Consider the following 18,337-nt stretch of genomic DNA (forward strand, 5'->3'; position numbering starts at 1 on the left):
GAAGTGGACATCATTGGATACTCCGCCGTGATTCCAGTTTAAAACGAGTGTATACGTTCCATTCAAAGGGCATTAAAGTGTGCGAGACGTGAATTTAAATTGTATTTATTTACAGAGGTATATGATGTCCACTCGTCTGTGTGCGAAGACGCTGCAAAGCGCAAATCCATGAATGAATGTTCCGAAGTGAAGTAAACTTCAACAGATTTCCCCTGCTCAGGGAGTAGGAAGCAATGAACACGGTGTAGGGATCATATCAATCGGTACACAGTTCATGCACGTAGCTCTCTTCTAACGAGCTGGTTATCTGAATCAGGTGTGTTAACTAAGAGGGACATGCAAAATATGAGGACTAGGATTAGGAAACGCTGACTTATACGATGAACTAATGACTTGAGGTTTTGCGGTAAGACTATAGCACAGAGAACTATATAATACATTTTGAGCAACATGACTATAATTTGGTGTTTGCAAACAGTGATGACGTTTTTTGTGGGCGGATCCTATCTGGTGGCAGAAAATTACAGTTTTCAAGTGGCGGTCTATGGAAACCATGGAATAGAATAAAAAAGGTAAATTTGAGTTTATATTTCAAAATTCTGACTTTATTCTCGCTATTCCGAGATTATATCTCACAATCCTGATAAGAAAAATCAACTTGTCATTCTTTCTTTTGAGTTTATATCCCACACTACCCCCCCCCCCCCACCCCCACCCCCACCGCCACCTCAGAATGGACAAACTCGCTATTGTTCAGTTAAATCGAGTTATAAAGTCAGAAATACGAGATATAAAGTTGCATTTGCGAGAAATTTAGAGTGGCCTTTTATTGTGGCCAGCCTAAGGCACACCTATGCAATAATCATGCTGTCTAATCAGCATCTTGATATGCCACACCTCTGAGGTGGATGGAGTATCTCGGCAAAGGAGAAGTGCTCACTAACACAGATTTAGACAGATTTGTGATCAATATTTGAGAGAAATAGGCCTTTTGTGTATATAGAAAAAGTCATAGATCTTTGCGTTCAGCTCATGAAAAATGGGGGCAAAAACAAAACTGTTGTGTTTATAATTTTGTTCAGTGTATATATGGGTAGTTGACGTATCAATGTGTCCTGTGGTGTGACAGCAAAAATATAAAAAAAACAAAACTGTAACATTAAAGATAAACCTCTCTCATGCTATTTGTAACTAAGTATGAAGATACATTTTTGTCATGTTATTTGTATTAGGTATGTATGCTTTTGAAGCAATTGTCATTTAATATCAGTTGACAGAAAAAAAAAGTTGCAGTCAGTTGCAGTTTGCCGCCCAAATCTTATTTAAATCCCCCCTATTGGTGTGTTCCAATCGGTTTAACTATAATATCAAATTCATCCTCTATTAGACACACTCATTCTGAACAGGTCTACACTATGTCTCGGTGGTTTGATGAGTCTCGCTTTTAAGTAAGCTGCCGAGAATCATTCTTACTTAATCATTTCTAGATCTATTCGACATAACAGCTAATCATTTTTTTCAATTCTTTTTTTCCAGCTGTTTTTCAACTCTACTGTCCCAGGGATCATCTTCACGAGATACTCTCTTGATCTGATCTTCATCTTTAACATCATTTCACGCTTTTACATTGGATATGAAAGTCATGGAGTGGTTATAACAGACCCTAAAAGAGTCCGGAAAAAATACCTTAGTACATGGTTTTTTCTGGATCTCTTGTCCGTTTTACCTCTTGAAACATTAACAATGGCTTTCTCCCAGCCGAAGTTTGTGCATGCCAATAGATGTCTGAGAGTGGTCCGATTGTTTGGTATAATAGGTAAGTTATTTATTTATATACTTTAAATAATTAATTATATAATTCAGATATACAGTATACACCTGCTAATGGTTTTTGTGGGATTCTAGCCATGTTCAGTAAGGAACCAGACACCAACAAACTTCATCTAACAGCTTTCAAAGTGTTTTCCATCATGGCCTTATGTATACAAGCCTCAGCATGCCTTTGGTAAGCCTGATAAATGGACAAGTATTCTATTTATTAATGGGTTCTTTTCATTGTCACTTGGGTTATCTGAAGGTATTGGCATGGAACTGTATTTTTTTGTTATCAGGAATGTACTCTTTTTTTTTCTATCACAAAATTTTAGAACAGAATAATTTTTGTTATTTTTACTTCCAAGATATCTCATGAATAAAACATTGCACAGCTAAAAGTAACATTGTTTTGTTGTGCCTTCAGGTTTCATCAGGTGTGTGAGCCCACTTATGCTGGTAATGTAAGGTATTGCCCCAAAGCGGGAACTGGCTGCAGCTACTGCCAGAATGTAAGTTTTTATTTTCTTATTTCATTCCCAATAACATAGAAAGGTTATTATATTTGAGAGATTAGCAAAACTATTCAGGCTATCGCATGTGCAGATGCTTCAGGTGGTGTATCGTTTATAGCCTTTTGTGACAGCAAAATATAAAAAACAAAACTGTAACATTAAAGATAAACCTCTCTCATGCTATTTGTAACTAAGTATGAAGATACATTTTGTCATGTTATTTGTATTAGGTATGTATGCTTTTGAAGCAATTGTCATTTAATATCAGTTGACAGAAAAAAAGTTGCAGTCAGTTGCAGTTTGCCGCCCAAATCTTATTTAAATCCCCCCTATTGGTGTGTTCCAATCGGTTTAACTATAATATCAAATTCATCCTCTATTAGACACACTCATTCTGAACAGGTCTACACTATGTCTCGGTGGTTTGATGAGTCTCGCTTTTAAGTAAGCTGCCGAGAATCATTCTTACTTAATCATTTCTAGATCTATTCGACATAACAGCTAATCATTTTTTTCAATTCTTTTTTTTTTCCAGCTGTTTTTCAACTCTACTGTCCCAGGGATCATCTTCACGAGATACTCTCTTGATCTGATCTTCATCTTTAACATCATTTCACGCTTTTACATTGGATATGAAAGTCATGGAGTGGTTATAACAGACCCTAAAAGAGTCCGGAAAAAATACCTTAGTACATGGTTTTTTCTGGATCTCTTGTCCGTTTTACCTCTTGAAACATTAACAATGGCTTTCTCCCAGCCGAAGTTTGTGCATGCCAATAGATGTCTGAGAGTGGTCCGATTGTTTGGTATAATAGGTAAGTTATTTATTTATATACTTTAAATAATTAATTATATAATTCAGATATACAGTATACACCTGCTAATGGTTTTTGTGGGATTCTAGCCATGTTCAGTAAGGAACCAGACACCAACAAACTTCATCTAACAGCTTTCAAAGTGTTTTCCATCATGGCCTTATGTATACAAGCCTCAGCATGCCTTTGGTAAGCCTGATAAATGGACAAGTATTCTATTTATTAATGGGTTCTTTTCATTGTCACTTGGGTTATCTGAAGGTATTGGCATGGAACTGTATTTTTTTGTTATCAGGAATGTACTCTTTTTTTTTCTATCACAAAATTTTAGAACAGAATAATTTTTGTTATTTTTACTTCCAAGATATCTCATGAATAAAACATTGCACAGCTAAAAGTAACATTGTTTTGTTGTGCCTTCAGGTTTCATCAGGTGTGTGAGCCCACTTATGCTGGTAATGTAAGGTATTGCCCCAAAGCGGGGAACTGGCTGCAGCTACTGCCAGAATGTAAGTTTTTATTTTCTTATTTCATTCCCAATAACATAGAAAGGTTATTATATTTGAGAGATTAGCAAAACTATTCAGGCTATCGCATGTGCAGATGCTTCAGGTGGTGTATCGTTTATAGCCTTTTCTCACAGCAGCTGGAATTATTAAATGTATCATTTTGATGGCGGATTGTAATCCAGAAAGTATTATGTGTTTACGAAACACATGTGAATGAAATTAAATTATATTAAATGTGGTTCTGATTACAGATAGCCTGAGTTTACACAAGATTTGTATTTTAAAGAAAACCAGTTCGAAGGGAGAATAGTTTGCTTTTTGGGTTAAAAGAATTTCTTAATATGAAATTCGAATGGTATGACAATTAGATTAATCTGTACAGAAATTGAAATCTACATGCTAATACACATAGCGACACACTCATAGTGACACAATGCTGATGTTGTTCATTTGAGAATAAAGTATAACAATAATAATAATTTGCACGGTTTGATGTGACGAGCTAATCGATCGTTAGATTAAATCACCATTGTAAGCGCGATTTATTGTAATGCTTTTTGTTGGTCAGAACAAACGTGACTGACTTGTTACTTACTTGTTCAGATGGCAATATACGGTGAAAATTCTTATTTGGGTCATATATTCCAAGACGTAGACTAATGTGTGATTGCGAAGAACAGTACATATCCACACAGGCGCAGTGACTGACAGCTACATATACTCCTCAAAACATTAGATTCATCCGTGCTGGAGCTGTGCCACTGTGCCCCCCTCCCCTCCCTCACACAAGCAAGATAATTCCGCAAGTAACTGCAATTTTCAAACATAGATGGCGACAAAGAGGCAAAACTTACTGACTGCAGCTTTAATATAATAATTGATACAACTCATCCATTTTCTTTAAAAAATTATATAAAACATTGTTTTGTGAAAACCTGTAAGTCATGCTTTTTACAGTCATTTTAGAGTTTAATATGTTACCATAGTCATTGCCCTACTACGCTCATATGGTATTTTGTTTGTGCAGGTCTTAAAAATTTCTTAAGTCTTACATTTGAGCTTAAAAATCTTAAAAATACTGATTTTAAGATGACTTAAGCGAACTGTTTTGGTCCCTTAAATTTATCAAGGTGAAATAGTTACTAAGGACTTTGTAGCAACGCTTAAGGGAACACTTAATGACAGCCTTAAGGTTCCTTAAGTTGACCTAGGGCTGGGCGGCATTTAATACACAGAGCCGTAGATCACTGACAAGCTGCGCAATATTGCTTTCAATATCGCAGATGAATTGCCTTCGATAATGAACGCGATATTGCGTAGCTTGTCAGTGAACTACAGCACTGTATATTAAATGCCGCTCCATTTGAAAGCAGGTGATGGAGATTTACCACTAATCACGGAACCGGCTTTACTGACGAGATGTGCGTGACAATCGCATGCGATATATCGCCCAGCCCTAAGTTGACCCTTAGGATTTTTCTTGCAACCCAAGTTTCACTAAGGGTTGCCTTAACCTTATAACTAAGGGATTTCTTAGCTTAAGGGCTTTCATGCAACCGGGCCCTGCAGTTTTGATGTTGGAATGTGGTCGCATTCTTGCCTGATATAGGGGGTGCATACCGTATGCACTTATGCACCCCCATACATTTACACATTTACATTTACATTTAGTCATTTTGCAGACGATTGGGGAATACATAAAGCAGCAACTAAAGCTCTATCATGCAAAAAGTAACCATATGTGAACATGGTCCATGGTCCATACCATCAGAGATGCTGGCTTTTGAACTGAACACTGATAACACGCTGAAGGTCTCCCTCCTCTTTAGCCCGGAGGACACGGTGTCCGTGATTTCCAACAAGAATGTCAAACTTGGACTCGTCTGACCATAGAACACTTTTCCACTTTGAAACAGTCCCACAGGACACAACGGTGCTTCTGGACCATGTTCACATATGGCTTCCTTTTTGCATGATAGAGCTTTAGTTGGCATTTGCAGATGGCACGGCAGATTGTGTTTACCGACAGTGGTTTCTGGAAGTATTCCTGGGCCCATTTAGTAATGTCAATGACAGAATCATGCCGATGAGTGATGCAGTGTCGTCTGAGGTCCTGAAGACCACGGGCATCCAACAAAGGTCTTTGGCCTTGTCCCTTACGCACAGAGATTTCTCCAGTTTCTCTGAATCTTTTGATGATGTTATGCACTGTAGATGATGAGATTTGCAAAGCCTTTGCAATTTGATGTTGAGGAACGTTGTTTTTAAAGTATTCCACAATCTCTTTACGCACTTTTTCACAGATTGGAGAGCCTCTGCCCATCTTTACTTCTGAGGGACTCTGCCTCTCTAAGACATCCCTTTTATAGCTAATCATGTTACAGACCTGATGTCAATTACCTTAATTAGTTGCTAGATGTTCTCCCAGCTGAATCTTTTATAAATTTCTTGATTTTTCAGCCCTTTGTTGCCCCCATGTCAGCTTTTTTGAGACCTGTAGCAGGCATCAAACTTGAATTGAGCTCATTTAATGGATAAAAGTGTAAAATTTCTCCATTTAAACATTTGTATAAAAGACTGTTGGTTGAAAAATTATAAAATTTAATTAAGCAAGTAAAACAAAAAATCTGTGTAGCATCTGGATTCTCGTCTTAACCCATTCACCATGTTAAGCTTGATATGTACCATTTACATTTATTCATTTAGCAGACGCTTTTATCCTAAGCAACTTACAAATGAGCAATACAAGAAGTGATTCACCATAATGCATGCAAATAAACAGAAGAAGTGCCAATAATACAAAGCTTCAGACATTGTTCAGAATAGTGCAAGTCAGAACAGTGTGGGATTAAGGAAAAGTGAAAGCATTTTTTTTTCAGTAGGATGCAGTTGTGCTCTTGGAAGAGAAGAGTTTTCAGCTGTCTCTTGAATGTACCATCAATGTTACATTTGAATGTAAAACCTGGGAATTTGAGAAGAGTGAAAATAGCACCTTTTTAAGGTGTTAGGCCTTAAAGGCCTTATTATGCTTTTTCACTTTTTGAGTTTTAGTCAGTGTGTAGTGTGTATGTTTGGGCATAAAAAGATCTACAAAGTTACAGATCTCAAAGTCCACCCCAAAGGGAGATATTTTGTTTTTAAAAAATCCCTTTTCAAGAACTACAACGAACGGCTCAAAATCGAAACCCAGTGGAAACAGACTGTTTTCAGAAAATTTTGGATGTAATTTTCATTTCATCTTACATATAATGTCTGATAAAGCAGCGTTTGTGATTGGAGCGCTGCTTTGTGTACAGCCATTACCGGTGAAACCTCGCAGTCTACCACTCCAACAGTGCCTCCTGCTGGCAGATAATTAATTTGCATATATATGCCGCCACAAATAGTGTAAGTCTGTGGGACTATGGTATAAATAAATTCAACTGTATAACAGTTTCACTGTAATTCATGTTATGTTAGAATTAAAGAACAATAAACATAATACATATTACCGTTGCACTTATTTGTATATGCAAACTCGGCTGCCTATCTTGGCCAGGATACTTCTGGAAAAGAGATTTTAATCTCAGTGAAACTTTTCCTTGTTAAATAAAGGTGTATAAATAGTAAATGCAGTTATTTTTAAAGTCGGCATGAAACGGAAGTAATGATTGTCTTTTTTTCTCTACTGTGAGAATTGATTGGATCATTGGAAGTTGGGGCGTTGCTAACAAAATGGAGGCAGATCTGAATGCCAGTTTGCAGTTAGTTGTGGGGGGATTTCTCTCCACTGGATTCACCGCATTATTGAGAATGGCGGCGACGAAGACGATCAACGGCACAAAACACGCCTAACAGCGCGCTGTTAGAGAGAGAGAGAGAGAGAGAGAGAGAGAGAGAGAGAGAGAGAGATAGACTGCCTGAATGACCGAGCGCGTCCTCCATCAGGTTAAGTCATATTCATAAACAAAATAGTTTGCGATGTCCTAAGAGTAATGTTGTGGTAATATCCTTTAAATTTTTTAAGGGTAGTGTATTCCCCCATGGCTCATGCCAGCACTGGTCAATGCATTGATTTCGATAAAGTGAAGCATCAGCAGCTTTTCCCCCTGTCGTTTATTCCAGCGTTTAACCCTTATGTCACTAGCTCGGCCCTTGCGCCATCGCTTGTGACCGGAAGAGAAGATGAGTCGTTTTGAGGGGGAGGGGAGGTTAACATTTTTGATTAAAGATTACAAAGGCACATGAATTAAAAAAAAAATAATGAAGTGCACGGATAAATTATTTATAATAAACACTACAGTATTCCATTAAAAAGTAAGAATTGACCTATTGGTAAGCCCCACACCCCTTAGTTACTGTTGCTTCCTCGGACAAACAAACGGAGTTGCTCACTGTCTTACAATGACAGCTGCAGTGTGAAAACCTTGTCCCACAATGTTTTTGCACAATTTTGGACACAGAAGGCCACCGAATGGGAATTAAATATTCCATGGAGGGATTTATAAAATATTTTAAAATAAATACGGTGGGTAACTCGAAGCAAGGGTTTACAGATCACAATGCAAGCGGGGGAAGTCTCATATTATGGTTGGTCATCACCATCACGGATGACAACATGCAGGATCAACACTGTTCATGTATCGCAGGGTACGATTAAATTAATGTTCATTTAACCAGTTTAATATGGAGAGGCACTCAAATGTAGACCTTCGTTTATGTGTTTTTGACCTACACTGTACAAGACGCAAGAACAGTTCGCTATTTATGTTTGTACGTTAGCATGGACTCACTAACATTAACGTTAGCTAGTTTTAGCCAGAGATACCTTGCTAAAGCACAAGATAACATTAACGTTCTGCTTGAGCAGATGAAAATTGTAACTTAATGAGTGTATGACAACCAGAAAATGAACATTTTTGTCTTCATTTGTATTGAGGTTTAATACTTGCTCTGTTTTGTTTGGATTCAGGAAATGTAATAAAATAAATGATATTGCCCATCCTCTCAGGATACCTGGAATCAGTGTTATAAGTACCCCAGGCACATCGTTTTTCCATTTTTGAAGCATAAACCCCATAAAACCGATACGAGCTTCGGATCTTCCAATGTTTCTCTATGGCGCTGAAACCTAAAGATGTCCGAGTTCCACTCACCGTGCAACTGATACTCGACTGCCATTGGCTAGTCTGCTTTCTGACATCCTATCTAAAACGTGATTAAGCCAAAAAAACCAAAAAACAACAATAACGTTACCAATTTAATATGTCTTGTGATATCCGTGCGTGCAAAGGTTCTGCGTGATCTTCTTGTTTAATATTCTCGGGGTCTGGCAATATTGACGAACTTGCTGGGCGGGGGCGGGGCAGTACTGAAACACCATCTAAGCTGTTCGCCAATCACAATGCACTGGGACAGCTAACCAATCACAACACATTTTGTTTTTCGGAAGGCAGGCCTTCATCATACCCGGAACTAATCGAGCCGTTTGTGCCAGGCTGGGGAGAAAGTATTGTAATAATGTAAATTATGTGAAAAATAATGCAATTTTCGAACCACCAAGCATGAGAGCATGTTCTAGTACACCCCCAAAACAAAATCAAGACTTTGTAAAAGAGCATAATAGGACCCCTCTAAAGGTGCTTGTAACACAGTTCGTAGAACGGGATGAAGGAGGTGGGAACCGGTGAACATTTGAATAATTTAATAACAAAATAAACAAACACAAAAGTAAAGCGGCAGCCCCTCACTGACAACTGCCACACACAAAACACAAATAAAAGTCCAGGCCTGGTCCTCTCTCGTCTTCCACTGTCGTCACTCCTCCTTTTATCCTTCCGGAGCTCCTCCGTGGGACTCGAGACCGGTGAGTGGCGCAGGTGTCACTCATTATCATTAACCTCACTCCGTTCCCACGGCTATCGGCCCCGCCCCACTCGTCACAGTGCTGTATGTAATTTTTTTTACTGTGCTAAAGTGTAAAAATGCCATAATATGTTTGCAGATATGGAGGAAACAAACTAAGTTCACACACTTCTCCGAAAAGCAATGCTACATCAAGTTATTCGACTTTGAAATGTGTGTTCCATGTCAGAATGTCTGTTTCTGTTTTGGTCCATGTGATTCTGCCCACTGTTAATTTACCCAATAGTATTTCGACACCCCGGGTTGCCAGTTGGCGCCTTGGCAGATAATACAGTATATTGCATCCGTAGAAGCCAGAAAATGAGACTGGGTCAGAGACTCCATATTCTCCCCGAACTAAAATGCCATCCATCTAAAAAGCTGTATGACCAGAGACATATTAAAATGTGGATAAATCAACTCATCAACTTTTGTGGAAGTTGCTCGTTCCAGTTGCATGTCTTCGATTTGGTAACCCACATGAGCGTTGAGTCTGCAGAGTCTCCAGTATTTTTACATTTGGACTGCAGTAGCCACTTGAACAGCAAGCTGTCAATATTACATACTGCACCTTATAGACATATTTTGTGCTTTGTGAAATGTCTGCTTAAATCTCTTAGTGATATAATTTTGGATAATATTAATTAATATGGGATAATTATTTCTACAGTTTCAACCAATTCGACAGGAATTACGGACATGGCGTTCTTTGCTACAACACTTTACTGGTCAACTATCACACTATGCTCCATAGGGTGAGTACTGTTTAAAAAGTTTTATATGCAAGTTCTCCCATCATTATATGTTTTAATGCTCACGTCTCCAAATTCAGTCAACAAGCGGACAGAATTCCCTGCCCTGCATTTCTTCTTTTTCAATAATCAAGAAAAGATATGACGCTACTTGCATTTCATTGCCAATTTAATAATGAGAGATATAGTGGACAGATGTTATATTTTAGCCAAAGTTGCCCCTTTACACCATGTCCTAACCAGCCACAATGCAACACACGGAATTTCTATTTTAGAAACGTTTCTATTTATGCAACGTCATGGCTGGAACAACAACATTCATACTATTATCTCAGGTACTGATAATGTGCTTCATTAAAAGTGTTTAATGTGAGTTTAAATATTATTTTGCTAGTGTCAGTTCTGACTTGTGTTTCCCGCCCTCTTGTGTTCTTATATGGTTATTTTCCTGTCCTTGTTTAGTTTGATTAGTTAATATGATTTCGTTCAGCTGTGTGTTTGATTAACCTGGGTATTTAGTTCCTTCCTGTTCAGTTGCTTTTCATCTGGTCTACTTGTTACTCCCGGTGTTCCTGTGTGTCTGCCCTGTCTTGTCTGGATTAAAGACTGTATATTTGAGTTTATCCTCATCTCCGTGTTCCTCGCTTCCCTCGTGTGTGTGCACCGTGACAGTTAGACCTTTATAGCCATACTGAAAGCAACAACAGATCTTGAAAATAAATGAAAGAAAACATGTATGTTAAACTCTGAACTCAACACGAACCAACAAGCGTATTCCATATCAAAGATGTTATGAGTCACTCAGTATGTACTTTTAATAAGGTTAAAAAACTTTAATATTTATGAATTAGATTATAAGCTTGTTCATTTTGTTGGGTGTGCAGTGCGCTTCATGCTTCTGAATGGCTGTGATATTTGAGTGATCCTGTCGCGTCGCGTCACATCTGGTGTGGAATCTTGTTGCGTCTAGAGTGACCACCCATCCCGCTTTGCATTGTCGCACTGCATTTTCACCCTTTGTCCCGCGCGTCGCATATTGAGAAAATGTCCTGCATTTTCATCAGTCTGTTGGTTTTTAATTGTCATATTAAGAAAACATGCATGCGTTCTTTTTGCCTTTTTAAGAAAGTTTTTTATTTATTCCTTGGTGGAGAAGTTTCCGCACAAAGGATGTGCGGACCTCATCAAGTGATCTAGCACCACCGACGGGAAAAGGTAGAGTGCACACTGAAAAACACGATATTCTCAATTCATTTGAACCAATTAAAAAATCGATGCTGCTTTCAGACACGACTTTCTTCTTATTTTAATAGTTCGTTTGAGGTGGTTTCTATGGCGTTATTTTAATGAGAAATGCCCAGAGCGCATTATTGTAATGCGAGGGCAATCAAAATGCGTGAGCACAAATCTCTTCTCTCGCAGGTGGATTCTCTTCACTCTCACACAAAACGGATATGCTTTCTCTCGCTTACATGTGTGCGTTCAGAAGTGATGTTCTATTAACAAATTTCGGGAGGAGCACGCACAGATAATTAACACGGCCAATTCATCATCAGTAATTACACCACCTATCCAATCAGCATGAGAGAGAACCCTTATAAATAATCAACGCAGTCTTACCTTCATTATCTCTCGTCTTCCAGCATCCCTCCACCACCCCGACTCCTCACCTTCAGCCCGTTTCTACCCCATCATGGGGAGGAGCACTCGGGGGGAACGCTCTGGGTCCGGGCTAAATGCCGAACTTGGACCCCTCTCCTCGGATAGGGGGAGTACCCTGGGCTCGGGAGTAATTACCGAGCTCGGAGCCCTCTCCCTGGACAGTACGCCAAATACGCATTATCTTTACTCAGTTTATTATAGGTAAGTGTGAACTCGTGAAACATAAATTGGTGCATATGACAACAGATGTAAATCAGTATTTACATAGCATAACAGTAGTAAATGAATGTGTCCCGCATTGTACTGCAAAATCACATCTACAGCAATCAACAATCAACAGCAGTTCAGAGTATGAAAAGACATTTGCTACATTTACATGGACACTTTTTGCTTCCATCGGAATGAATTCATTCTGATTGACGAATCCGAACGTAGCATTTACGTGAACGCTAAAGTGATCGGGTTGATGTGAGTGTTTATATGTCACAAGCCTCTGATCGGATTTAATCTTTTGACATGCGCACACTGCATGAATATTCAGAGTTTCCAGCTGTTGTTGTGTATTGTTTTAAAAAGCACACTTGATATTTATTTACTTTGGGTCCTAATTAGTCGACGACCAGCACATTAACTATTGTGCAGTGCTGCTTACTTTAGAAAGCAGTAAAAGTGCCCCTTCCCGTGCCCAAAACCAGTCGTCTGTGGATGAGAGTCTTAAACAAGGACTGGTGGGACGTTGTCCTGCTCCACTTCACATACGCTGAGCAAAAGCATCGTTTTAGAATGACTGGACACTCATTTATGACACTTTTATTCACCAGGAAGAACAGCTCGTTCCGCACGTCATACGTCATTACGCTATTTTTATGTCACTGCACATGCGCAGTACTTTCCAGTTTCAGTTTTCAATCCGATCAAGTGTTTACATGTCCTCTCGTTCGGATTACAAAAGGAATAAACCCCCCCTTACAATCCGATCAAAATTTTAATCAGATCTGGCCAATTCAATCCGATTGAAGTGTTTACATGTGACTTTTTTATTCCAATTGTGCTTGTAGTCCTATTACAATCGGATTATTAGGGTCCATGTAAACGCAGCTAGTGCAGAAAAGCTGAGCGGATGTGGCGGAAGATGAAACTTGATATTCACTATAGCATCTATAAAGACAACCTTCATGCTTTCAATGTGGAACTAGCCACAGCTAGACAGACCTTCTTCTCAAACCTTGTAAACAGTAAGTTAAACAACACTCACACTCTTTTTGCTACTGTTGAGAGACTGACAAATCCCCCAAGTCAGATTCCCAGTGAAATGCTCTCCGAGAGCAAATGCAATGAGTTTGCTTCCTTCTTTTCTTAGAAGATCAATAATATCAGAAAGGCGATTGGCACATCTTCTGGTTATGCAGAGGTCACACAAGGTCGACCGCAATTTAAAAAAGAAGTAACTATGTCTGTTTTTGAAGCGATTGATTGCAAAATTTTGGAAGAAATAGTACAGCACCTTAAATCGTCAACCTGCTATCTTGACACACTTTCCACATCTTTTTTCAAAAGTGTGCTTAACTGTTTAGAAGCAGATCTCTTAGAAGTGGTGAGCACCTCACTTCCTTCTGGGACTTTTCCAAACTCCCTGAAAACTGCAGGTCTTAAGCCCCTTCTGAAAAAGCGCAATCTTGATAACACCATATTGAGCAACTATAGACTAATATCAAATCTTGCTTTCGTAGATAAGATTATTGAAAAGGTAGTTTTTAATCAGCTGAACAACTACTTAAACTCAAATGGATACCTGGACAATTTTCAATCTGGTTTCCGAGTGCATCACAGCACAGAGACAGCACTCATTAAGATAATAAATGATATTTGCTTTAATTCTGATTCTGGCAAAATATAAGTGCTGGTACTACTAGATCTTAGTGCTGCGTTTGACACTGTCGATCATAACATGGTGCGATACATGGGTCAGGCTTTCTGGGATGGTACTCAAATGGTTCAGGTCATACTTAGAAGGGAGAGGTTATTATGTGAGTATAGGAGAGCATAAGTCTAAGTGGACGTCCATGACATGTGGAGTCCCACAAGGCTCAATTCTTGCACTGCTCTTGTTTAGCCTGTATATGCTCCCACTAAGTCAAATAATGAGAAAGAACCAAATTGCTATACTATAGCCCCATTGACTCCCTCTTCCAATACATTGATGAAATGAACAGTTGGATGTGGCAGAATTTTCTTCAGTTAAACAAGGAGAAAAGTCATTGCATTTGGAAACAAAGATGAAGTTCTCAAGGTGAATGCATACCTTGACTCTAGGGGTCAAACAACTAAAAATCAAGTCAAAAATGGAGACAGACCTTAGTTTCAGTAGTCACGTCAAAGCAGTAACTAAATCAGCATACTATCATCTCAAAAACATTGCAAGAATTAGATGTTGGAGAGTTGGAGAAACTTGTTCATGCCTTTATCACAAGTAGGGTGGATTATTGTAATGGTGTCCTCGCTGGCCTTCCAAAGAAGACCATTAGACATCTGAAGCTCATCCAGAACGCTTTTAGCTATTATGCCGTCCGCAGTTGGAACCAGCTTCCAGAAGAGATCATATGTGCTAAAACATTAGCCACATTTAAATCCAGACTCAAAACTCATCTGTTTAGCTGTGCATTTGTTGAATGAGCACTGTGCTACGTCCGAACTGATTGCACTGTATTTTATGTATAATCATTTTCTATTCTTAACTGTTTTATATCATTTTAAAAGTTTAAACAGAAGGCTAAAGTAAGTGTTGTGATGGTAAAGAGACCGTGGGCAAAGAAAGACAAGTGTGTTGGTTTAGTTAAAAAGTAGGACCTCTGAGTTCTATTTGTTTGGTTTATGATGGTCAAAGTAAGTAGGGGGTGAAGTAGTGTAATAGTTAGGTGTTTTGGAAGGTTTTTTCACTTAGCCCGGAAGAGTTTGAACAAAGCTTGAGAATGTTTGTTTTTAAATTCCTTGTTTTTATTCTTGTGATTATTATTATTTTTAATTCCTTGTTTTTATTCTTGTGATTATTTTTTTTATGACTATTTTACTTCCTTTTATGTAAAGCACTTTGAATTACCACTGCGTATGAAATGTGCTATATAAATAAACCTGCCTTGTCTTACTGTCCCGCAACAGATCTGTTGCCAGGTAGTCACCCTAGTTGCGTCGCATGTAGTTAGGACATGGTGTTACCCCAAATGAGTGTTAAAATAGAGCATTTAAAGGTGCTGTAAGAATTTTGAATGGATTATTTGCTTTTTTTTAAATTGCCATAGCATAGTGTACCTTAAATATTGTATTTTACATATTCTTTGTTTGTAATAAGAGATTATTTTTTATCATATTGTCTCATGAAATATATTGAACAGCTATGGAGATATACATGCCACAAATTTGGAAGAGGCCACAGTTGCATCATTTGTGATGGTCCTCGGATTGCTTTCCTTTGGAATCAGCATGTCTGACATGAGCTCAGTTATATCCAATATGGTTGCACAAAGAGGAAGGTTCTACCATAGAGTGGATGCTATTCTTCATTACATGGTTTGTAATAAGAAGATTTTAATTATTAGTCTGTCATTTCTGCTAGTAATATCATCTTTATTTTCCTTCTTTTAATCAAAGAGACAAATGGGATTACCAGAGGAAATCCAGGAATGGGTGCACAAACATTATTACAATCTTTGGTTCCACCAGAAGGGCCGCAACATTGCAGGACTTATGGATGACCTCCCATTTGTCCTGCATTCAGATCTTTCAAGTTGTTGTTACAAATCTGTTATTGAAAATGTGAGTCATCTAATGAATTACTGTAGTTTAGGCCATAATAATAATAATAATATTAATAATAATAATAACGTTTTTGATTAACTATTAATAAGATTACAAAGACTTTTATGTATATCTTAAAGTGGTTGTCTTTCTTTCTAGGCTAAGTTGTTCAGAAAAACAGAAGATGGCTTCAAAAGGGCTCTAGCACTGAAATTAAAAGCCTGCACATACAGTCCTGGACAAATTCTGGTTAAAACTGGAGAAATTAATCAAAAACTGTATTACATTAAGCAAGGACTTGTACAGGTATGCCTGAATATAAATCTTTGAGGTCAACTGAGAATTTAGTGTATTTCAAAGTATGAGGATTTTTGAACATCATTTGTTCTATTTTTCAGGTTCTTGGTAAGAACCCTGGGAAGGAAATGGCAAAACTGCTACCTGGCTCATTGTTTGGAGAGGTATGACACTCAGTTCCTCGGGGGCAGGGGCTCAAATGTAAAGAAAGGGTCATTTACAGTATAAATGGAGTAATTCCAATTGAACAATTACTGTCCTAAAATGATATGCATTATTATAAAAATAAAGTCATTCACGTGTTTTTGAACTTGAATTGCTTACACTTCTCATAATAGGCCTGTTGGTGGCACTTGTATGGAAGGATATTCAGGGCAATTTTATTTTAATTTTGGATAATCCAATTGCAAATCTTGCATTACTGTTTGCGTTTTCACTTTCGTGAACGCACAGTGACTGGCAAATTTTCTAATAAAATAGCAAAGTCCATTCGCAACTGTATTTCCCATATCTTACGAGTTATGAGTAGGGATGCACGATATTATCAGACTGATATCGGAATCGGCCAATAATGGCTTTATGTAAATATCGGCATCGGCCCGATATTAAAAATTATGCCGATATTTCTTGCCGATAAGAGGAATACATTAACTCACCTGTGTTAGAGTTAACACTACATCTTTCTGGGGGGAGGGGGGAATGCAGCGATTGAGATGTAGTTTATTTATAGTTATTTTCAAAGCTTCAATGTGCTGTCAAAAATAAATTAAAATGGTTTAATTCTAACAAATAAGTTCTTGTTAAAAACTAACCAAAATTAAAAATATTTTACTTATAATTTCTGCACAGGAGAGACTTGGTGTTGTTTCCAAACAAAAAGGAAATATATTGGTATTGGTATTGGCCAAAATGATTTGAAAAATATCACCATATCAGATATCAGCAAAAATCCAATATCGTGCATCCCTAGTTATGAGACTGTCATATTTAAAGGGGTCATCGGCAGTGGTGTATTGTAACAAAGTTACAGTACTTAAGTATCTTTTGGGAATATCTGTACTTGAGTTTTTATATTTCAGCCAACTTTTACTTTTACTCCACTACATTTCCTAATTAAAATGTATACGTTTACTCCGATACATTTCCCTGAAGCATCCGTCGAGTCTGGGGTGTGCGATACAGCACCATCTGACATTTTCAAGTAGGCTATATCACCAAATCACATACAGAGTGCACGCACGTTGATTTATAAGTCTATTAAAACTCAAAATTCCAGGCATTCTAAATTGTAGATGGCAAAGATGCTTCTGTATGCTTTTTATATATAATTTAATATAGTTAACTTCTATATCTATCTATATCACACAAAGAGTACTGTTTTTCTGCAGATATCAGCATGAACACATTTAATAATCATTTTATACAAGTTCAGTAAAGCAACATGATTCACTCATTAACACAGTCAAATGCTTTGTTTCTGAATGAATCAGCCGTTTGAATGAATCGGTTGAATCTCAATGACTCACTTATTAACAGTCACTTGCTGTCACCTACTGGCGGTTTTAATTTCACATTTCGACTATTTTTTTTTTTCATGTTTAAATTATTTCAAATATCAGTATTCAACGTTTTATGTTAAAAACAAAACATTAGGCCTATTTATGCATAAGTAACTGCAGTTTAAATACATCCATGTTCCCTCTGAGTTACATAAACTGTGTAAATACATCTAAATGCTATTTCAGATGCAGATTCCAGAAATATTTTCTTATGTTGGAATGAAAGACACTAAGTACCGGGTGAAGTGCTTTTTATTCTTATCCAAAAATACAAAATGGAAGAAAGAGTTAAAACTGAACACAGGCTTGCTACTCAAGCTGAATGAATATTTTTTTATATATATTCATTTGCTTCTTTTCCATTTTGCATTTACTTGTACTTTTACTTTCAATACTTAAGTACGTTTAAGATTTAACCTCTTAACTGTCACCGTCCCCTCTGTGGGACGCCTACGTTTACTTATCTAATCATGACAAACTATATATCGTTGGAAAGGTCTAAGACTCCTAAATAGGTATTTTACCACTTTTTTGGATAAAAAATTATGTAGGAAAAGTAATAGTTTAATTTATGACAAGAGTGGACCTGAAAAATGTACATCATAACAGGAGTTCTGACCTTTGTCACAGAAAGTCTTCTTAGTTGCCTTTTTCTCTATCACACTTTAGAAATCATAAGAAATTATATATCAGTTGAAAACTTAAAATCTCAAAATTCTTCCTTTGAAACCCATTTTAAAA

General features: G+C 37.6%; 1 protein-coding gene across 1 annotated transcript in view; it reads left to right on the forward strand.

Moving 5' to 3' along the window:
* Nucleotides 1–18,337, forward strand: part of LOC131540740 (uncharacterized) — a 112,454-nt gene that overhangs the window by 10,751 nt on the left and 83,366 nt on the right. The window contains exons 3-10 of the mRNA XM_058775965.1: nt 1,537–1,816; nt 1,906–2,005; nt 3,566–3,651; nt 10,205–10,289; nt 15,338–15,512; nt 15,594–15,758; nt 15,900–16,046; nt 16,139–16,201. Coding sequence (XP_058631948.1) covers nt 1,537–1,816; nt 1,906–2,005; nt 3,566–3,651; nt 10,205–10,289; nt 15,338–15,512; nt 15,594–15,758; nt 15,900–16,046; nt 16,139–16,201 — 1,101 coding nt within the window. The remainder of the gene's footprint in view (nt 1–1,536; nt 1,817–1,905; nt 2,006–3,565; nt 3,652–10,204; nt 10,290–15,337; nt 15,513–15,593; nt 15,759–15,899; nt 16,047–16,138; nt 16,202–18,337) is intronic.

Source organism: Onychostoma macrolepis, chromosome 05 (genome assembly GCF_012432095.1).
Source record: "Onychostoma macrolepis isolate SWU-2019 chromosome 05, ASM1243209v1, whole genome shotgun sequence".
In the NCBI taxonomy this organism is placed as follows: Eukaryota; Metazoa; Chordata; class Actinopteri; order Cypriniformes; family Cyprinidae; genus Onychostoma; species Onychostoma macrolepis.